Source organism: Dipodomys merriami, unplaced genomic scaffold (assembly GCF_024711535.1).
Source record: "Dipodomys merriami isolate MVZ:Mamm:240054 unplaced genomic scaffold, mDipMer1.0.p SCAF_1, whole genome shotgun sequence".
In the NCBI taxonomy this organism is placed as follows: Eukaryota; Metazoa; Chordata; class Mammalia; order Rodentia; family Heteromyidae; genus Dipodomys; species Dipodomys merriami.
Window position 1 is genome coordinate 16,444,373 of NW_027202270.1, and position 21,096 is coordinate 16,465,468.

The following is a 21,096-nucleotide window of genomic DNA, read 5'->3' on the forward strand; positions in this document are numbered from 1 at the left end:
CCCATGGAATTGTAGCTCTTTTGACCACTCTGGGGCGGGGAGATGGAGGCGTGCAGGTCGAGGCCGGGTGGGGTGGGGGGGAACCAAATGGGAATTCTGGCGAGCGTCTACTATTTGGCGGGGGAGGACAAGGTTGAGTAGGCACCCAGCTAAGATGGGGCTCTGACGCCACCTGTGACGCAAATCGGCGTAAGAGCCGGGGGTGGAGATGTCGTCACCCCCCGCCTGCGGTTGGCCGAGGCGCCCGGAGAGGGGCGTGTAGACCCCGCCTTATAGGGGGGTGGGGAGCGGCAGGCCCCGCCTCGCTCCCCCGCAGGCTCCCGCCGGCGTCGCCGCCACACTGGCGGGGCAGCGAGCGAGCGCTCGGCGCCGGGGAGATGCGGCGCCCGCGGCGGCCTGGGGGTCCCGGAGGCCCAGGGGGTCTCCGGCTGCTCGTCTGCCTCCTGCTGCTGAGCGGCCGCCCGGGGGGCTGCAGCGCCATGAGTGCCCACGGTCAGGAGGAAAACTTGAGGGGTGGCGGGAGGGAGGGGACGGTGCGGGGCTGGTGGCAAGGGGGTGGGGGTGGGGCGGGAGAAGCGTCTCGAAGGCGAGAAGGTCAGGCAGAACGTGTTCGGGGTCGGGGTCCGGGAGGCACTGGAGGCGAGGAAGAAGAGAGCGAGGCTGGGAGGAAAAGGGGCGTAGGCCTGGAGGAGGGGCTGGGGCTGGGCGGGCGGGACCGAGGGGAAGGGGGCTGGGGGGGGGGAGATAGCGGATCCGAAGGAGGAGCGGGGGTGCGCGCCAGCGGGGGGCTTTGGAGAGGTGCTCCAAGGCCGTGGGAGAGGCAAGGGGCGCGGGAGAGATGGCGAGCAGTGATGGAGGAGTGGAGGACGCGGGGGGGGGGGCGCAACGAGTGGGGGGGGAGAAGAGAGCCCGGAGATCTCGGGGTGCCAGTGGAGGGCCGGCCGGGGAGAGGCTGAGGCTTCTCTTTCAGGCTAGGGAGGACGCTTGCCCGGCTTCGGTCTCCTGTGAGAGGGGGCGGAAGAGGATGAGGAGGGGGCGGGTCCTCCGCGTCCCCCTCCCCAGCGCCAGGCCTGGTGCTGACTCACGTCGGTGCGGACACGGAACCAGCGCTGACTCACGGGCCGGGGGTGGGGGGTGGGGACCGGGGTAGGGGCGCAGCCTCGCCATCTGGCGCCCTCTTTCCCCCACCCGGTCTTGGAGGCCAACGCAGGGTGCTTCCTGTGACGCCGCGGGTCCTGGGGAGACTCCTCGCCTGCCACCTGTCCCTCTCCTTAACTGCCTCCTCGGCAGTCCTAGGCGCCGACAGGCCGACACTTCAGCACCACGGACAGCGCCAGCGCCCAGGGCCTGGGGCCGCGTGGGGAGAGGGGCTGCCTCCGAGCACAAGCCCACCCACCTCTTTCCCCCCGCCCAGTGGTGTGCCGCCTCTTCTGAGATCATTCTAGTTAGGGCGCTTTTGGAGAAGTACCTCTTCCTTCTGAATCTGGCCCCGAATCCTCCGAAGTTAACGATCTTCCACCTCCACTCCCTCCCTCCAACGCACTTGAAACTCTTTTCCTCAACTCTTAGTTAAGCAAATGGAAGCTTTTTAGGGCCTTGACTAGAGTCTTTAAAATTCAAAGCCAGATCCCACGTGTTTCTGCTTTTAAGAATTCTAGATAGAGCCAGGCACTGGTGGTTCACACCTGCCTTGAGCAAAAATGCTAAGAGTGTGCTGGCCCTGAGTTCAAGCCCCAGTACTAGACACACACACACACACACACACACACACACACACACACACACACACACACACACATTCTACTCATCTTCCCCTGCTATCCTTCTGCCCTTCCATTTAAAGCCATCCTTAGAATAAAAGAGAGGGCTACGTCTGTTCCCCTGTATCCCAGCCTGTCTATTCATGTGACTATTCTGTATGTGTTTGAGCCTCTGCTCACCTGTCCCTTTATAGGCTGTCTGTTTGACCGAAGACTCTGCTCTCACCTTGAAGTCTGTATTCAGGGTAAGTGAGGCCCAGGCATAGGGTTCACAAGACCTGGGCAAGGGGGTAGGGAGTAATAATAAAAAACAAGTTGAGAGGTATCCTAGAAAGGGGACTAGGCTAGGGCAGAGAAAAGAGCAGAGCCTTAAAGCCAGCAGAGGAGATGGAAAGAACACTGTTCATTTACAATCTGACTCTGAAAGACCTCTTGTCCAAGCCCCTGATAACATCACTTTTGTGGTCTGACTTAGATGGCTTGTTTGGACAGTGTCAGACGGGCGTGGGGCAGGCCCGACCTCTGCTGCAAGTCACTTCTCCAGTTCTCCAACGCTTACAAGGTGTGCTTCGACAACTCATGTCCCAAGGTGAGGTCTGTGTGCCTTGGAGTAGAGAGATCAGAACTTGGTTAGATATGGGCGGGAAAGGGAAGGACCACCTGACCCAAAGAGTTCTCATTTCTCACCCACCTCTGTAGTCTCTATCCAGAACTTGCTGAGAGGAGAGGTTCTGACAGGGGACACTGGATTTAGGTGTGCAGAAGTCACTGGCAACCTTTAAGACAGCAACCGTAATAGAATAAAGTCCAGAGCACAGTGGATTAAGAGGAAATTTGAGGAAAGGAATTGGTCACAGCCAAGATATGTCAGTCTTTCAAGGAGTCTTGCTGCAAAGAAATAGGTCAAATGTGGGAAATAGGCTGAAGGGGAAGTGGAATCAAACAGTGCTGTTGTTAAGATGGAAGAAAACAAGTCACATTTGTGTGCTAATGGGAATAATTCATCAGGAAACAGAACTGTGTGGGAAATGGGGCAGAATTGCAGGGAAGGTGTTCCTGAGTAGGTGAGGGGGGATGCTTAAATGGAACGATTGACATTAAAAAGGAACACTGATTGTTCTCCTGTTCACAGGCAAGAAGGCAGGTTTAGATGTTGATAGATCCCAGAACATGAGTCAGGAGCAGAACAGAAAGAATAGGGATGGAGAGTAGAAGGTTATTTCTTTACAATAGGTGACCTTTCCTGAGAGCTGGGTTTCATAGGGTAAAGGGTCTAACAGAAAATCTTCCCAGGAGCTGGGTACCTGTGGCTCATGCCTCTAATCCTAACTGCTCACGAGGCTGAGACATGAGGATCGAGGTTCAAAACCAACCTGGGCAGGAAAGGCTACAAACCTCTTCCAATTAGCTCCCAAAAAGCTCAAAGTGGACTTGTGGCTCAAGAGGTAGAGCAAAAAGAGATCAGGGACAGCACTGAGTCCCTGAGTTCAAGTCTCAGGACAAGCAAAAATTTAAAAAAATCTTCTCAGGATGGGATAGTGAAAAGGATGGCGGCGGCAGTAGTGGAGGTGGTGGTGGTGGTGATGGTGATGTTGATCATGATCATGATAATGACAACCACAAGGATGATGTAACTGAACATTGTTGCACAGTGCTTTAGAATTTTCTGAGGATTTACATTTTCCTCATCGTATTTGGCCTTTGTAATAATCCTATGACATATGCATTATTCTCACTTCACAAGTATAACTGAGGATCAGAGCCAGGCAGTGATGGCTCACACCTGTAATCCCAGCTACTCAGGAGGCTGAGATCTAAGGACAGATGTTTGACACCAGCCCAGTCAGAAAATTCCATGAGACGCTTACCTCTAAAAAGCCAGAAATGGTGCTGTGGCTCAAGTGGTAGAGTGCTAACCTTGAGCAAAGAAGCTCAAGGACAGTACCCATGCCCTGAGTTCAAACCCCAGAACTGGCAAAAAAAACAACAACAACAAAACCTCTGATCCTCAGCTCTCAGCCTCCTGAGGATCTAGGATTATAGACTATGTCTATAATCCTAACCAGGCCCAGCTCAGGCCCCTAGACTCTTGAGCTAACCTCATCTTCTCCTTCCCCTGACAGGATTGTCCTGGCATGATGACCTCACCCAGTATATAATCTCCCAGGAGATGGAGCGCATTCCCAGGCTTCGTCCTCCAGAGTCCCGTCCAAAGGACAGGTAAGCAACCTTTCTCCACAATCCATGGGGCTGAGGCTGGTGGTGTGGTCTTCCTGATGGACCATAAGGAACAAGAAGAAAGAAACCAAGGTCAACAGGCTGGAGTTCAGGTACATGCTCAGGAACAGTCTCTCTCTTACATGCTATTATATGAGTAGGAGCTGAGCTCTCTGTGGATACAGAAAAACAGGACTTTAAAAATATCCTTTAAAGGCCAGGTGCTGGTGGCTTATGCCTATAATCCTAGCTATTCAGGAGGCTGAAATCTGAGGATCGTAGTTCAAAGCCAACCTGAGCAGGAAAGTCTGTGAGACTCTTATCTCCAATTAACCACCAGAAAACTGGAAGGGGCACTGTGGCTCAAGTGGTAGAGTGCTCGCCTTGAGTTGAAGAGCTCAGGGTCAGCACTCCAGCTCAGAGTTCAAGCTCCACGATGACCACCACCACCCCCCAAAAAAATCCTTTAAGAGTTGGGTGCTGGTAGTTCATACCTGTAATCCTAGCTACTCAGGAGGCTGAGATCTAAGGATCATGGTTCAAAGCCAGCCTGGGCAAGAAAGTCCATGAAGCATTCTTATCTACAATTAACCACCAAAAAGCCAGGTGTAGAGCTGTGGTTCAAGTCATAGAGCTCTAGCCTTGAGCAAACAAGCTCATATATCTTCTTTGAAAAATGTTGCCACTTGCAGAAGCATGACAGCAGTCATCATGGGTGAACAGAATTTCCTCCGGTGAAGTAGTGTCATGTTGAGTTTCTGTACTAGGTAGGGCATTTCTGGCAGGGGGAACCATCATCTTCCTGTGGCTAGGGCCTCCAGAGGCTCTATTCAGATCCTGCAAAATGTAGGAAAAGACATGAGTCTTGTCTGTGGAGCTCAGGTGGTGACACCAGATGAAGAACTCACATTTAAAAGGGAAGGTGGGGGGTTTAAATGCTTGAACATACACTTGGAGAGCCAGGCGTGGGGACACAGGACACAGACACAGCTGGGACACACACTGCAGCCACAGTCCATCTGGTGGCTCTGGCTGCCTTCCCTGCTCTTGTTCTCCCATTCTTCCGCCCCACACCTCCCTAGCCTTTGCAGCTGTGTGTCACATATGCAAGCATGCTTACTCAGGAGGTAGACATCTCAACCCAGGCCTGGCTCATCCCCGTGCCTTTGTGGCCTACTTTTTCTCATTTCTTCCTTTTCTTGTTTTGCTTTTTATGCTGTGCCTAGGGTTTTAAACTCAGGGCCATAGTCACACCCCTGTTTGCTATTCATTTATCTTTTAGATAGGGTCTTATTTTTGCCCAGAGCCAGCTTTAGACCATGATTTCTTACTTCTACTTCCTCTGTAGCTATGATTACAGGCAAGAACCACCAAATCCAGCATGGTTGTTGGAATACGGTCTTTTTGTCCACACAGGCTTTGTCCTTCCAAGCCTTACCTCCTACATATCCAGGATTACAAGGGTGAACTACCAGAACTGGCCCCACCACATTTATTAAGAGATCAGACTTTCTCTAAAATCCTAAGCCTGTCTGACTCCTACCATCTCCGTTTTAGAAGTCCCCCCCCCCCCCCCCCACACACATACACTTTGCTTTTCCTCCCCAGATCTGGCATGGTGTCCAGGAGACCTGATCCCGCTGGGGAGCTGCTTTTACAGGGTATCCCCACTGGCTCCGCCCCTGCTGCCCAGGGGCTTCCTCGACCTCCAGCAGGTGGGGGTGGAGCTGGGGCTGGCTCCCCCCTGTCCCCTCTGCAGACTGAGTTGCTGCCCCCTCTCCTGGAGCATCTGTTGCTGCCCCCGCAGCCTCCCCACCCTGCTCTGAGTTATGAACCTGGTCTGCTGCAGCCCTACCTGTTCCAGCAGGTGAGCCCTTGACTCTGGAACTACCCCAACCCCAGTCTTCCCAGTCCTGCCTTCTGCTCTTACCCAGATCTCTGCTTTCCCACAGTTTGGCTCTCGGGATGGCTCCCGGGGCTCGGAGAGCTCCACAGGAATGGTCAGTGTTGGCCCTCTACCCAAGACTGAAACTCCTGCCCTCTTCAGCAGAACTACGTCCAAGACCATGTTTGGGGCCCACCCTGGCCACTCCTACAGGGACCTTCCAGGGCCCTCACCTGCTCAGCTCTTCCAGGACTCAGGGCTGCTCTACCTGACCCAGGAGTTGCCAGCAGCCAACAGGGCCAGGGCACCAAGGTTACCAGAACCAGGGGGCAACAGCCCAGCAGAGGACTCCTCAGAGGGCTATGAGGAGGAAGGACCAGGAGCTCAGGAAGAGAAGCCCTCCTCCCCAGCAGTGCAGCCAGGTAACAGTCTTCAGTCCCTACCTGCCTGCCTGTGGAGGCAGCTTTGGGAGAACCACAGGGATTCTTTCCTGATTATTCACACATGTGTTACTTGTCCCTGAAATCATTCACACAGTTAATGTCTACTGACAAGCCAGTCTACGCCCGCACTAGCCTAGCCAGAGTACAGTGGGCTCAGGAGCTGACATGACTCCTACAAATGACTAATCCAGATGTCCATGCTGGGCCTGGAGTTTGGTGTTAGCTCACAGAGTTCTTTCCCTCAAAGTGCTCACAAGGGCAGGCCAGGGGCGTACCAGTATCCTAGTAGTTGAGAGTTCTTAGTCATCTTATCCCAGTCTCCCATCCTACCCCGCCAAGTTCATCCCACCCTCAGCCCTAAGGTCTGTACCTGGCTCTCAGCAGATGGGACCCTGCAGAGACTGGCTACTGTGCTGGCAGGCTATGGGGTGGAGCTACGGCAGCTGACCCCTGAGCAGCTCTCCACCCTCTTGACTCTGCTTCAGCTGCTGCCCAAGGGTGCAGGAAGAAATCTGGGTAAGTATCCAGGTGGCAAAATCAGCAGCTCTAAACTCTACTAGAGGCCTCTTGCTCCACTTCTCAAAAACCATATGAAGAGCTGGGAATGTGGCTTAGTGGGAGAGTGCTTGCCTAGCATCCATGAAGCCCTGGGGTCGATTCCTCAGTATCACATAAACAGAAAAGTGGCCGGCTGGCTTTGAACTATGGCTCTGTGGCTCAAGTGGTAGTGTTAGCGTTGAGCATGAAAAGCTCAGGGACAGTGCCCAGTCCCTGAGTTCAAGCCCTAGGACTGGCAAAAAAAAAAACAAAACAAAACCCACACTGGGTGCCAGTGGCTCATGCCTATAATACTAGCTACTCATGGGGGCTGGGAAGGTGGCTCAGTGGTAGAGCGCTTGCCTTGCATGCCTGAGGTCCTGGGTTCGATTCCTCAGCACCACATAAGAAAAAGGAAAAAAGCCGGAAGTGGCACTGTGGCTCAAGTGGTAGAGCGCTAGCCTTGAGCTGAAGAGCTGAGGGACAGCGCCCAGGCCCAGAGTTCAGGCCCTATGACCAGACCCCCCCCCCAAAAATACTAGTTACTCAGGAGGCTGAGATCTAGGGATCACAGTTCAAAGTCAGCCCAGGCAGGAAAGTCCGTGAGACTCTTATCTCTAATTAACCACCAGAAAACTGGAACTGGCACTGTGGCTCAAGTGGTAGAGTGCTCACCTTGAGCTGAAGAGTTCAGGGACAGTGCCCAGGCCCAGAGGTTCAAGCCCCATGAAATTTAAAAAAAAAAAAAAAAAAAAAGCTGGGTGTTGGTGGCTCATGCCTGTAATCCTAGCTACTCAGGAGGCTGATATCTGAGGATCACGGTTCAAAGCCAGCCCAGGCAGGAAAGTCTTTTATCTCCAATAAACTACCAGAAAACTGGAAGTGGTGCTATGGCTCAAAGTGGTAGAGCTAGTAGTTCTCAAGGATGGTGCCCACAAAAACAAATAAACAACAACAACAACACACACACACACACACACACACACACACACACATGAAATGTGGTTCCTGGAGAGAAAGAGTCATGGTCAAGATCAAGAGAAGAAAGTTCTTTTAAGATACAGGGCCATTGGCAGCAGAGAACAAAGGTGTAAAATGAAGAGCTGAGGAGTCAGACCAGGAAAAGAACAGAGGATAAAAGTAATGGAAGAAGATAGCCGGGCACTGGTGGCTCATGCCTGTAATCCTAGCTACTCAGGAGGCTGAGATCTGAGGATCGCGGTTCAAAGCCAGCCTGGGCAGGAGAGACCGTGAGACTCCTATCTCCAATAAACCACCAGAAAACCGGAAGTGGCACTGTAGCTCAAGTGGTAGAGCGCTCGCCTTGAGCTGAAGAGATGAGGGACAGCACCCGGGCCCAGAGTTCAAGCCCCACGACCCACAAAAAAAAAAAAAAAAAAAGTAATGGAAGAAGAGACCAATAAAGGGTGTATATGGAAAGAAGGAGGCATCAAGAGGGGGTAGTTTGGGGCTGAGGATGAAATGAGGTGTTTGGATGCTTGTTTAGTATGGGCAAGTGGTCTGGGTTCTGTGGGGGATGGATTGGTGCTAATGAGGCTGAAGGAAATTAGCCCAGAGCTGAGGGATGGACAGAGGAAGGACTGAACAAAGTGTCCCTTTGGAAACTACAGCGAGTGACCAAGGGAGAGGTTTATAAAACTAACTTATAAATCCAGATGTAAAGAAGAATGAGGCCATGCTTGGGATGGGATATTGCCAGTGTCTCCAGCCAACTGACTAAAGAGGCCACAGCAGATGGAACAGGCTCATGGAGTCTGGTCCTCTCTCCTCTCTGTGTTGCATGGACTTCAACCTTGACCCTTTCCTTACACTCATGACTTTTTTTGTCTCCTCAGGTGGGGCTGTAAATATTGGAGCTGATGTCAAGAAAGTGAGTTTCTAACTTTCCTAACCTGTAAAGGTCCCATGGCAGTGGACACCATCCATCTACCCCCTCCTTTTGGTGAAATTTAAATCTCATGATTGGGAGGGTGGGAGCAGAGTCCAAATTCCATATCCTCTAGTATATCATTTTGGGGAAATGATGGCCCAAACACTTTTTTTTTGTGGGGGGGTCCGGTCGTGGGGCCTGAACTCTGGGCCTGGGCGCTGTCCCTCAGCTCTTCAGCTCAAGGCTAGTGCTCTACCACTTGAGCCACAGCGCCACTTCCAGCTTTTTTCTTTTTGCTTATGTGGTGCTGAGGAATCAAACCCAGGGCCTCATGCATGCAAGGCAAGCACTCTACCACTGAGCCACCTTCCCAGCCCCGGCCCAAAGACTTTGAATCATTGCCTCTGGTCTTACATCAACTTGTTAGCACAGCTGAGAGTAGAAGACACAATTATTATTATTATTATTATTATTATTATTATTATTATTATTATTATTATTATTATTATTATTATTATTATTTCTGGTCCTGGAGCTTGAACTTGGGCCTGGGCACTGTCCGTGAGCTTCTTTTGCTCAAAGCTTGTGCTCTACCATTTGAGCCACAGCTCCACTTCCAGCTTTTTCTGTGATTCATTGGAGATAAGAGGCTCACAGACTTTTCTCTCCTCAGCCCTCAGATCTCAGCCTCCTGGGTAGCTAAGATGAGTCACTGGCACCTGGCCAGAATTCTTTTTACTTTGTGCCAGTCCTGGGGTTTGAACTCAGGGCCTAGGTACCATCCCTTAACATTTTTTTTTCTCAAGGCTAGAACTCTACCAATTGAATTACACTTCCATTTCTTGCTTTATTTTTATGGTTAATTGGAGATAAGAATCACAGATTTTCCTGCCTGGGCTGGCTTTAAATATCAGTACTCAGATCTCAGCCCCCTGAGTACCTAAGATTTCAGGTGTGAGCACCTAGCTTTACAAAACAATTCTTTTTATTATTATTATTTTTTTGGTTGGTTGTGGGGCCTGGACGCTGTTCCTCAGCTCTTCAGCTCAAGGCCAGCCCTCTACCCCTTGAACCATAGCACCACTTCTGGCTTTTTCTGCTTAGGTGGTCCTGAAAAATTGAACCCAGGGCCTCATGCATGCAAGGCAAGCACTCTACCACTGAGCCACCTTCCCAGCAAGGCAGAATTCTTGATCCACTCCTTTTTCTGCTAGGATCCTTTCATGGATCCATGCTCTGAGGATTCCTTTGGCACAGGGGAAGTTGGGAGCAGTCAGGCTCCTGTCCCCCCATAACTAGAAGCTGTGCGCCTCTGCTTTAGGTGTTGGACCTGTCAGATGCTGTGGCTGAACACTAGTCTAAAAGCCATTGCCCTCCTGCCCGGCCTCGGCCTCATCCAGTTTTCAGGTTCCAGAGTCCCCTTCCACCCCAACCCCATCTGTGGATTTATAGACCTCATTCATTCAATCCTGTATTCATCCATTTATCCACATTGACTTGCATTTTCTGGCTAAACTCTCTCCCCAAAACTGCACGAGACCTTGGCGATACAAGGCTAACCAATTTCTAATCTCCACAGTAGAGAACTGAAAGCCCCAGAGTGTAGGTCTTCCTCTTGCCACTCACTAGAGGCCACACCCCCATCCTTTCTTCTAGCAGACAACGGAGGACCAAATGCAGGGTGGAGACACAGCAGCGCCTCCACCCCCCATGCCCTCCCTGCCTGGACACCCCACTGCCAGCTCCACCTCTAATAAGGTCCAGCTGATCCCTGGCTCCTCTGAGCCTCCCAAAGCTAACAGTCCCCCAGGAGTCCCACTTGTCCTGTTGGAGAAGAAAAGCCCACTGGGCCAGAGCCAGCCCACAGTAGTGGGGCAGCCTTCAGCTCGGCCAGCAGCGGAAGAGTATGGCTACATCGTCACGGACCAGAAGTAAGGACTCCCATCTGGGGAAATCTTCTGGCAGACTATCTTAGAAAATGGGCTGACTTGCCTGGCAGGAAGCAGAGAGCAGAAATCCAGATGTGCAAAGGTCTGGGAGGTGGTGGGCAGCCCTGCACCCCTGGAGGTGGCCTGTTTCAACAAAGTGATGCTGAGTCTTCTCCTCCTCCCTCTTGTGTGCTTCCTTCCTCCAGGCCCCTGAGCCTGGTTGCAGGAGTGAAGTTGCTGGAGCTCCTGGCCGAGCATGTGCACGTGTCCTCAGGCAGCTTCATCAACATCAGGTGGGGCTGGGATCCTGGTGGAGCAGGCAGGGGTCTGGAGGCATGCCTGAGCACGGTGGTGCTGAAGGGAGTTGGGGAGGAAGGGAAGACAAGTTTTGCATAGTCAGAGATGCTACATGAAGGTAGAGGCACACCCAGCCCCATCCAGTTTCTGCAAATCACCAGACACCACTGTGGAGTACCCTGACCTGTTCCAATAGAGCTAGCTTCTTTTAAAGTCTGAGGCCAAGGCGGGGGCTGAGGTAGTAACCTAGCTCCTGTTTGGCAGTGTGGTGGGACCAGCTCTCACCTTCCGAATCCGGCATAATGAACAGAACCTGTCATTGGCAGATGTGACCCAGCAAGCTGGTAAATACCACCCCAACCTCAAGCCCAGGCTTGTTCCCAGCCCCAGACCTAATACCCAGTCTGTGGCTGATGCTCCCTTGAAATATTCCCAGTCCACACGGGCCTGCCTGCCACCTGGCATAGGACTACATAGGGTGGAGACCACAGGGGGCTGGAGAAAGCCTGACCTGCATCCTCTTTGCAGGACTAGTGAAGTCTGAACTGGAAGCACAGACGGGACTCCAGATCTTGCAGACTGGAGTGGGACAGGTAGGCACTAACTGGAGAATCCCTCAAAGCCAAAGAGCCTGACACTGCCCACAAGAGGTGAAGGCAAACTTGATGGGAAGCTCTCTGGCCTACTGCCTTAACCAACAAGCCCCTCCCCATACAATTCTCTATCTGACCACCAGGTGGCCCCAGTGGCCCCTCTGCAGGACCAGCCTTATATAGGAAGACCTATGCTTAAACCGTAGGCCTCTTCAAGCCATTACATTTTGAGGGAAAACCTTGCCAAGGGAGGACATTATACTCAAAATATGTTTCTATTCTGTATCCAGCCCTGCTGTCTCACATTCTAACCATCTATTCCTTGTGTCCCCTCTCCACTTCTCCACATGGATCATTTAATGGAAACCCTCCTGACAAGGTTCACTCACCATGTTTCTGGCACTTGAGTTGGTCTGGTGGAAATTGAGGACAATCTGAGCCTTCTGCCTGTTAACTCCCATACTCCTGCCCTCACAGCTTTGCCCCAGGCGGTGTCGTAGTGGGATAAGGGCATGGGACAGGGGTAAGGAGTAGTGAGGTCTCCCCCAACTACTGTCTGCCCCCCCCAATCTAACTTTGTTCCCACAGAGGGAGGAGGCAGCTTCCGTCCTTCCCCGGCCAGCCCACAGCACCTCTCCAATGCGCTCAGTGCTGCTGACTCTGGTGGCCCTGGCAGGTGTTGCTGGGCTACTGGTGGCCTTGGCAGTGGCGCTGTGTTTGCGCCAGCATGCTCGGCAGCGGGACAAGGAGCGATTGGCAGCCCTTGGACCCGAGGGGGCCCATGGTGATACTACTTTTGAGTACCAGGTATGGTGAGGGGCGGGGGTGAGGACTGGGCGTGGGGACCTGGGTCTTGTACGGAGTGAGGGTGAGAGTGGAACAGCGGGATGACCTGCCATCCTTGGCAGTGTCCAGGCCCAAGCAGGGGTATTATGGGCCATTGGTTGGATGGGCAGAAGCCGGAAGCAAATAGTCTCTGAGATTCTTCCCAATTCTGTGATTTCCTGACATCCACTGTGTACTGTCTTGTCACAAGCACATCCAAGCAGAAGACGATGAAAGGGAAGAGGTCAAACCTTCCTCCCAGAGGAGACATGGCTCATTTAAAGTCAACCAAAAACAAGTTTAAAGACTCAGACTTGAACTCAAGGCCCTGTTGAACAGCTTCAGGGCCCCCCTACCCTGAATCCCCACTTGAACTTTCCTTGATCCTACAGGACCTGTGTCGTCAGCACATGGCCACAAAGTCCCTGTTCAACCGATCAGAGGGTCCTCCCGAGCCTTCTCGAGTGAGCAGCGTGTCCTCACAGTTCAGTGACGCAGCCCAGGCCAGCCCCAGCTCCCACAGCAGCACGCCATCCTGGTGCGAGGAACCTGCCCAGGCCAACATGGACATTTCTACAGGACACATGATTCTGGTCAGGAAAGGGGCCAAGTCCAGCATGGGGAGGGAGCAGGATGGTGGGAACGGCAGGACTGGCGGTGTGGGCCAAAGCCAGGCTGTGGTGCCCCCGCAGGCATACATGGAGGACCACCTGCGGAACCGAGACCGCCTGGCCAAGGAGTGGCAGGCCCTGTGTGCCTACCAAGCGGAGCCAAACACCTGTGCCACTGCCCAAAGCGAAGGCAACATCAAGAAGAACCGCCATCCTGACTTCCTGCCCTGTAAGTGAGCTGGCCAGCCCTGCCCCACCATCTCTACTGGGAGCGCTGAAAGGGCTTCTGGGAAGGGGCGGTGCTCCACCCAATATGCATGGCAGAGGTGGTGTGAAGACTCCAGTGACCAGAATCCTGTTTGGGTTGGGATGTACAGATGACCATGCTCGCATCAAGTTGAAGGTGGAAAGCAGTCCTTCTCGGAGCGATTACATCAATGCCAGCCCCATTGTAAGTGGTCCTGACTCAAGCCCCCAACTTGCCCTGGCCCCATCTTGCCTCTCTTTGCTCCATCCCCTGTGGTTGCCTCCCACTTTTGGATTTGTGGACTGTATCCTACCAATGAAACAGGAGCTTCAATGGAAGCTTCGGTCGACCATCCATTTGGTCCAGGCCCTTGCACCAGACTTCTGCATAGTGGCGTCTCCCATTCTGGCTCATGATATATCCTCCCTGCCTCCAGATCGAGCATGACCCCAGGATGCCGGCCTACATAGCCACACAGGGACCGTTGTCCCATACCATTGCAGACTTCTGGCAGGTAGGCTCGTGGAGTGGGGACGTTAGTGGCCTCTCCAGGGACCTGGGGCCCTTGTGGCCATCCAGATCCCAGGGAGGCTAGAGTGAAGCTAACTTGGATCTGTCCCTAGATGGTATGGGAGAGCGGCTGTACCGTCATCGTCATGCTGACCCCATTGGTGGAAGATGGCGTCAAGCAGTGTGACCGTTACTGGCCAGATGAGGGCTCCTCCCTCTACCATGTATATGAGGTTAGCAGGAGCCCACAGCAAGGGGGCAATGGGAGTGGAGAACATGGGTGGCGGCCTCCTCACATTTGAATGTATGCCTGTGCAAAAGTTAAATGTACATACAATGCATAGCTTCACAAACATACACATACATATTTGTGCCTGCATATCCTAAGGTCAAAGGCATTTGTAGGGACATCTGATAAAGGTATGGAAATAAAACCACTCATAGGAGCACTAAATATGTGAGATGGGGGAAAATAAGTATATTGGAACTTAAGACCTCCTTTCATTGAACCTAATATAGCTCTGAATTTCCTGGTGACAAAAGCAAAGAGAGAAATGTCACCAGTTGCATATATTGCTTATGTAAAATAGAAACAAACTTTTTTCTCTCTCTGGGAGAGAAGAGAGGTAGGAGGGAATTGGGCAGACAGGCAAATCAAGGAATGGAAAAAAGAAATCCCAAACAAATGAGGGAAGGTAATAAATTTCTCATCACAGGTCAGCTGGAGAAATCAGTTTTTCTGTCACCAACTGAGCACTCAACTTCTTTTTTAAGCCTTTCATTGGTCCTGCTAGTAGGTAATTTTTTAAAAAACCACTGAGAATATAGAATTTCATCAAAATTTATGGATCATGTAGCAGACACTTTGGTACATACACCTGGGAGAAAGAGGAAGAAGAAACTCTGAGCTCCAGATGCCCAGAGTAATCGTCCTATCTGGATGGAAACACTACCTGTTATCTAAGCAGTATTTAAACAGCCAGGGTTCTTGGGGACAGCTGGGAAGAGTTGAGTGGGCACATTTCCTGGAGGATTTAGGATGTAAACTGCCTGGGAAGTGGGAGGATTCTGAGAGCTTAGGAAGTCTTGAGCGTGGGTGGAGGCTGGAGCGCCCCATCTGGGGCTCAGACCTGGGTGGTGTCCGCAGGTGAACCTGGTGTCGGAGCACATTTGGTGCGAGGACTTCCTGGTGCGGAGCTTCTACCTGAAGAACGTGCAGACCCAAGAGACGCGCACCCTTACGCAGTTCCACTTCCTCAGTTGGCCGGCAGAGGGCACTCCCGCCTCCACCCGGCCGCTGCTGGACTTCCGCAGGTGAGTGGGCCCCCGTGCGCCATGCCTGTGCGCCATGCCCGTGCGCCATGCCAGGCTGGCTCAGAGGAGCCTTGGCACAGAGCTGCCCAGAACCTTGACCGCTTCTTCCACCACCCTCCCCAAAACCAAGACTGATGCTCTGTCTGGCTAGGTCTTGCCCCAGTCCTGTGTCTGGTCTCATACTGCTGTTCTGCCTCTCTCTTTTTCTCCCTGCATTCCTGTGTCTGAATGCTTCTTTACCTGCTTTCCTGCAAAAAGAAGCAACTCATTTTTAGCTCATTTTAGTTTCTCCTGCACTGTGGCCCCCGACTCTATCCCCTGTCTTGCTTTTCCCTAGGTCTCATTCCATATCTATCCCTGTCTCTGTCCCCTTTCCCTCCTCCCTCTCTTTTTTTTTTCTCTCATCTCCCCATCCTTCTATTTCTATCAATGTCTTTTTCTATCTCCATTTCTCACTCTCCACACCCTTCCTTCCCTCCTCAATCTCTTCCCTACTTCAAATGTTTTCCCATCTCCCTCCGTCTCCCCCCTTTTCAGCCTGTCTCTCTTCTCCTCTGCCCTTCCCTCTTCTCCTCCTCACTGCCCCTGTCCTCTCCTTTCCTTCTCTCCTTCCCTCACAGCTGCCAGTGTCATTTTTGTGATCTGCAGCTAGTAAATCTCACTCCAGTTGCATAGTCACAAAAGTGGTCATTGGCAGGTGTGGCAGCTGCATGGACAGAACAGACAGGGCATGCGGGCCCCGGGCACCACCCCAAAGGTCCACATAGGAGAGTTGGAGAAGGGATCCAGGAGGAGCCTGAAAGTGTTAGTGGCAGATTCCATGCAGTGGGGGGAGGGGTGTCTGGAACAGAGGCTAACAGAGATTTAGCCTGTTGGTGATATTGAAACTAAGACCAAGCCAGGCCTCCAGTATCCCTGTCTTTCCCCATGCAGACAGGTGGCTTAAAAGCCCCTATCTATGGCAGTAGCTCCACACTGCACCATCCTTTGGTCCCTGTTGCTTACCAGACTATCTTGGGTTTCATGCTGGGCAGAGGAACAGAGCTGGGGGTGAAGAACTGGGTTCAGTTATTGAACCTCTGACTGGGGTCTGTGCAGCCTGCGACCCATCTTGAAAGCAATGCCAAGGAATTGGAGCTATTTCCTTTGTCACACATTAAAAAAAAAAATCTCATGCTGGGTGTGCAGCTTGGTAGAGCAATTGCCTAGCATGGGCAAGGCCCTGGGAGCTATACAAGGAAAAAATAAAAGGAGCCAGGTGTCAGTGGCTCACATCTATAATCCTAGCTATTTGGAAAGCTGAGATCTGAGTGTCTCAGCCTAGGAGACTCTTTTCTTCAATTAGTTAGCAAAAAGACAGAACTAGAGGTGTGGATCTAGTAATAGGCAGCCATACCCAAAAAGCAGAATACAAGGTCTTTAGTACTCACACATACACCAAAAAAAAAAAGAAAGAAAAAAGAAAAGATCATAATGGAACTACTGCTGGATCTGTTTTAAGGCCACATAGGTAAGCTAAAAGGTTTCTGTGATTTAGACTAGAATTATGCAAAAGCAGCTGGGATGCAATGCCCAGAACAAATTGTGAGATGCTCCAGATGAAAGGCAAATGGAAAAAGGTCTTAGCCAGTGGTGCAAATAAGATTCTTCACCTTCCTGGAGAAGGAAAGGAGGCAATTTCATGTGCTTTAGGGGATTGGCAGAGATTCAATAGGAAAAGTGCATGCATAAAGTCTAGTTTAAGTACCTAGCACACAGTAAGGGCTCAGCTGATTCCAGATACTGTTGATTATCATTACTAAATGACTAGAAACAACTTGTGACCACCATATGGACTCCCATCAAACCATTTAAATTCACCTGGCCACCTAGCTGGAAGATTGCTAAATCCCTAGCTGCTTCTGGAACGATCTAAGAAGATCCTGGCCCAGAAGGGGTACCAAGAGTCTGGAAGTAACTCTCAGAGCTGACAGGTCACAAGGGACAGTGGAAGTCAGACAAGGCCGCTGAGGGTGAGAGAAACAGCTTTCCTTACTGAGCAGTGGTCAGCATCAGCAAGTCTCAATATAATCCAGCCACAGGATACCTAGGCTGAGGTCACACTGATCCAGAGACGCAGGCAGCAGCACAACATTCAGAGTTGAGGGTTTGCCAGTGCAACTCCACACAGGGTGACCTGACATCAAGCTGGTACACACCACTAGGAGACGAGGAGGAGAATGACCTGCATGGTTATAGAGGTTGGCAGATGGCCTGAGTCCATTGGAGCCCTCAAGTCACCAAAAAGCCTATTTCCCTAGGATTCTAGCAGAAGTAACTGTTAATATCATATATTATTAGGTGCTGCCATCTACTGAACACTTACTGCATGCCAGGTGTTACACTTCATTCTTTTATATTGTGCATGTGTGTGCATGCTGGTACTAGGGCTTGAACTCAGGGTTTGGGAGCTGTCCCTTAGCTAAGAGTCTCATGGACTTTCCTATCCAAGCTAGCTTGGAACTGGGGTCCTCATATCTCAGCCTCCTGAAGAGCTAGGTTTACAGGAGTGAGCCACTAGCACTCAGCTACACTTTGTTCTTTTCATGGATATCACCTGAGAACACAAGAAAATGATTACTATTATTACCACCCCTATTTTACAAGAAAGCTGAGATACTTGTTCCAGGTGTGTAGCTTGAGCACATAGTTCATAAGTGAGCAAGAAAGCTCATGCCAACGCAATGATTATAAATGATTATACATCCTCTGTCTTGAATCCTGACTCACTTCTCCCACGTTCTTCTCCCACTGCCCTGACCATGCGGGCCCCAAAGGAAGAAAGTACTGGGTGTCACTGGCTCATGCCTGTAATCCTAGCTACTCAGGAGAGGATCATGGCTCAAAGCCAGCCTGGGCAGGAAAGTCTGTGAGACTCACCTCCAATTAACCACCAAAAAATCTGGAAGAGCTGTGGCCCAAGTGGTAGAGCATTAGCCTTGAGCAAAAAATGCTCGGGGACAGTGCCCAGGCCCAGAAATCATCCTGGGGAAAGAAAGAGGGAAGGAAGGAAGGAAGGAAGGAAGGAAGGAAGGAAGGAAGGAAGGAAGGAAGGAAGGAAGGAAGGAAGGAAGGAAGAAGGGGAGAAAGAAAAGAAGGGAAAAAAGGGAAAGGAAGGAAGGAAGGAAGGAAGGGAGAGGGAGAGAGGGAGGGAGCGGGAAGGAGAGAGGGAGGGAGAGGGAAGGAGGGAGAGAAGGAAGGAAGGGAGGGAGGGAGGGAAGGAAAGGAAAGGAGAGGGAGGGAGGGGGAAGAAAGTGAGAGTGAGGCTGTGTGTGTGTGTGTGAGTGTGGGTGTGTGTGTGGGTGTACAGTGCTGGTGGCCACTGGCCCTCATACCATTTCTTGTTTCAGGAAGGTGAACAAGTGCTACCGTGGACGCTCCTGTCCCATCATTGTCCACTGCAGGTGAGACTGAAGGGGACAGAACACCCCAGGCCAGGTGCTCTTGGCTGAGTCCTTCCTGATTCCCATCTTTTCTGGTTCTGCTTCCTGTGCACAAAGCTCATCTGTTCAGCAAATGACAGCCCACAAGCCAAATCCAGCACATCCTGCTTTTTAGTGGTTCATGAGCTAAGAGTGGTTGTGAGACAGATTGTATGTGGCCCAGTCAGAAATATTTGCTTTCTGGTCCTTTCCACAAAGAGTCAGCCGAGGCAAGGGCTGGCCCACGCTGCAAAGTGCCAGCATTCCCACGCACTCCGGCTGCCCCTGCAGCTCTCATTTCCACTCGTCTCAGTGTCCAGGGATATAGGCTGCTCACAGGCTCGCCGCTCAAGGCCTCAGTCCCAGGGGCCAGGCCTTCCTGCCATCCTTGCTTGGCTCACTCATACTCTGCCCAGGACACAACCCTAACAGGTCAGCCAGTGTTGTCCCCACCCTCTGTCTCTACTCCTCCTGGATGCTTCACTAAGCTTGTCCCCAACTCCTGTCGCAGTGATGGTGCGGGGAGGACTGGTACCTACATCCTCGTCGATATGGTCCTGAACCGCATGGCTAAAGGTAAGGACCACGTCCTGGGGTGCCTGCAGCCCAGGCCCTCATGGAGGAGCTCATGGAGGAGCAGGTTGTCACACATCCAGGCTTCGCCCCATGCTCCAAGCTGCCCGCCCCAGGAGACCCTAGGCTTTCTGGGTCCTGTCCCCTCTGGACACCCCTGAACAATCCATGCCCTACTCCATCTCCAGGAGTGAAGGAAATCGACATTGCTGCCACACTGGAGCATGTCCGTGACCAGCGGCCTGGCCTCGTCCGCTCTAAGGTGACCATGTCTCCCTATGCCCTATGCCTACTACCTATGCCAAGCAACCCTACTGAACCACCCCCAGGGAAACCAGCAGCCTCTCCTTACCCTAGGAGGGCCCCTCCTCCTAACTGCCCAGCACTTCCACCCCCGTAAAGCCCCCCTGAGCAGGAGCAGAGGCAGGACTTCCCCCAACCATTCCCCCCACTGCCTTCTGCAGGACCAGTTTGAATTTGCTCTGACAGCCGTGGCAGAGGAAGTGAATGCCATCCTCAAGGCCTTGCCCCAGTGAGAGCCCAGGACCCCTTAGCAGGCCACCTAGACTCCATTCCCTGCCTGTGTGAGCACCTGTCTGTGTACCCACTCCTCAGCCCCTATCCACTTTCCCTCTTGGGCACTCCCTGCCCTTCCCAGGGCAGCATGGGAGGGAAAGCAGGAAGGGGCGGGCCTATCCAGCCTCCCACATGCCTGAGCCCTGGAGGGCTGGCTGGCAGTTGCCAGAAGGAGCAAAGAGGAAATGAGCAGAAAGTCTGCTCAGAGCCTTGTCCTGCCTGAGTACTGGGCTTCTCCTCGCTACTCTATCGTGGTTCTGAGGACCTCCTGGCCTGCGGTACCAATCCAGGAGGAGGATGTGTATCTGCTTTCCCAGCCCTGCTGTCGCTGACCTGCAGCCTTGATCCCCATGCTAGCACCCTGCCCTGTTTGTCCACTGGTGGCTCCCCCACTGCTCTCCTGCAATGGGCTGCTCAACCCCTCTCCCTCTAGCACAAGAGAACTTTCTAGAAAAATCTACTTTTGTATCAATGTGAATAAAGTTAGTGTGTTGTCTGTGCAGCTGCAAACTAGCCCCTTGTGCATTTCTTGTCTGCTGTGCTTCCAGACTCAAGCATAGCTGGGCTGGCCCGTAGGAGCCCAGGTTTGAATATCAGTGCCTCACAATGTGGCAGTTCTTTTTTAATTTCTCCCCATCATGCTTCTTTGTGCCCAAAAAGCTTCAAGGTGTCTTGGATATATTAGTTGAATCTTGCATATATTAATCTTCACCAAAGCATGAACAATGATGACTTTATGATAAAGAGATGGCGTGCTAGGAAGGTGGCTCAGTGGTAGAGTGCTTGCCTTGCATGCATGAGGCCCTGAATTTGATTCCTCAGCACCACCTAAGTAGAAAAACTTGGAAGTGGCGCTGTGGCTCAAGTGGTAAAGTGCCAGCCTTGAGCTAGAGCTGAGGGACAGCGCCCAGGCCCAGAGTTCAGGCAGCACGACCACCACCAACAACAAAAAAAGAGAGATGACAGCACAACACTGGTCCAGGAAACACAACTTTGTAAGTGGATGAGTGAGGATTGGAGCCCAGAGAGCTTGGCCTGTTCTTAGGCAGCTGCTTCCTGCCCTTCGGCTACAAGAACAGCCTTTTGTGTGCTGCGGGATAGAGGTTGGGCCCTGTGGAGGTGATTCCGCCACAAATGAGGTGGCATTGCAGCCAACCCTGTCTCCAGCGGGCCTGCCTGTAAAATGCCAGAGCAGGCTTCCACCCGTGGGGAAGGGAAGCGGTCTCCCTCTGTCCCCTAACTAGCTCCTAGAGTCTGCCACCTTTGAGATGTCAGAAGCCCTCATCTGTGTGTCATGAGGAGTCCTTGGACACTAGTGGTGGACACCGAATGAAGCAATAAGAGCCTTGGGCCCAGAACCAGTTAGGTGTTATAGCCACTTACCATGTTGAGGCTCAAAAGAAAATCAGGACCAGTACATCTCTACGG

General features: G+C 52.1%; 1 protein-coding gene across 2 annotated transcripts; it reads left to right on the forward strand.

The window, feature by feature from the left end:
• The first annotated feature begins 316 nt into the window (after positions 1–316).
• On the forward strand, positions 317–20,187 carry Ptprn (protein tyrosine phosphatase receptor type N). 2 transcript variants are annotated; one of them, XM_070016515.1, is made up of 23 exons: positions 317–492; positions 1,955–2,005; positions 2,236–2,349; positions 3,884–3,980; positions 5,586–5,844; positions 5,930–6,284; positions 6,690–6,821; positions 8,699–8,733; positions 10,390–10,664; positions 10,868–10,954; positions 11,223–11,302; positions 11,487–11,551; positions 12,140–12,358; positions 12,769–12,969; positions 13,069–13,216; positions 13,365–13,438; positions 13,671–13,748; positions 13,858–13,977; positions 14,892–15,058; positions 18,448–18,501; positions 19,031–19,095; positions 19,281–19,354; positions 19,557–20,187. In XM_070016515.1, exons 1-23 carry the CDS (start codon positions 378–380, stop codon positions 19,626–19,628), a joined length of 2,937 nt encoding a protein of 978 aa, XP_069872616.1. In that variant the 5' UTR covers positions 317–377; the 3' UTR covers positions 19,629–20,187. The 2 variants fall into 2 exon arrangements, with proteins under 2 accessions (XP_069872616.1, XP_069872624.1); XM_070016523.1 differs by having other exon boundaries at positions 10,393–10,664.
• Positions 20,188–21,096: the final 909 nt, after the last annotated feature.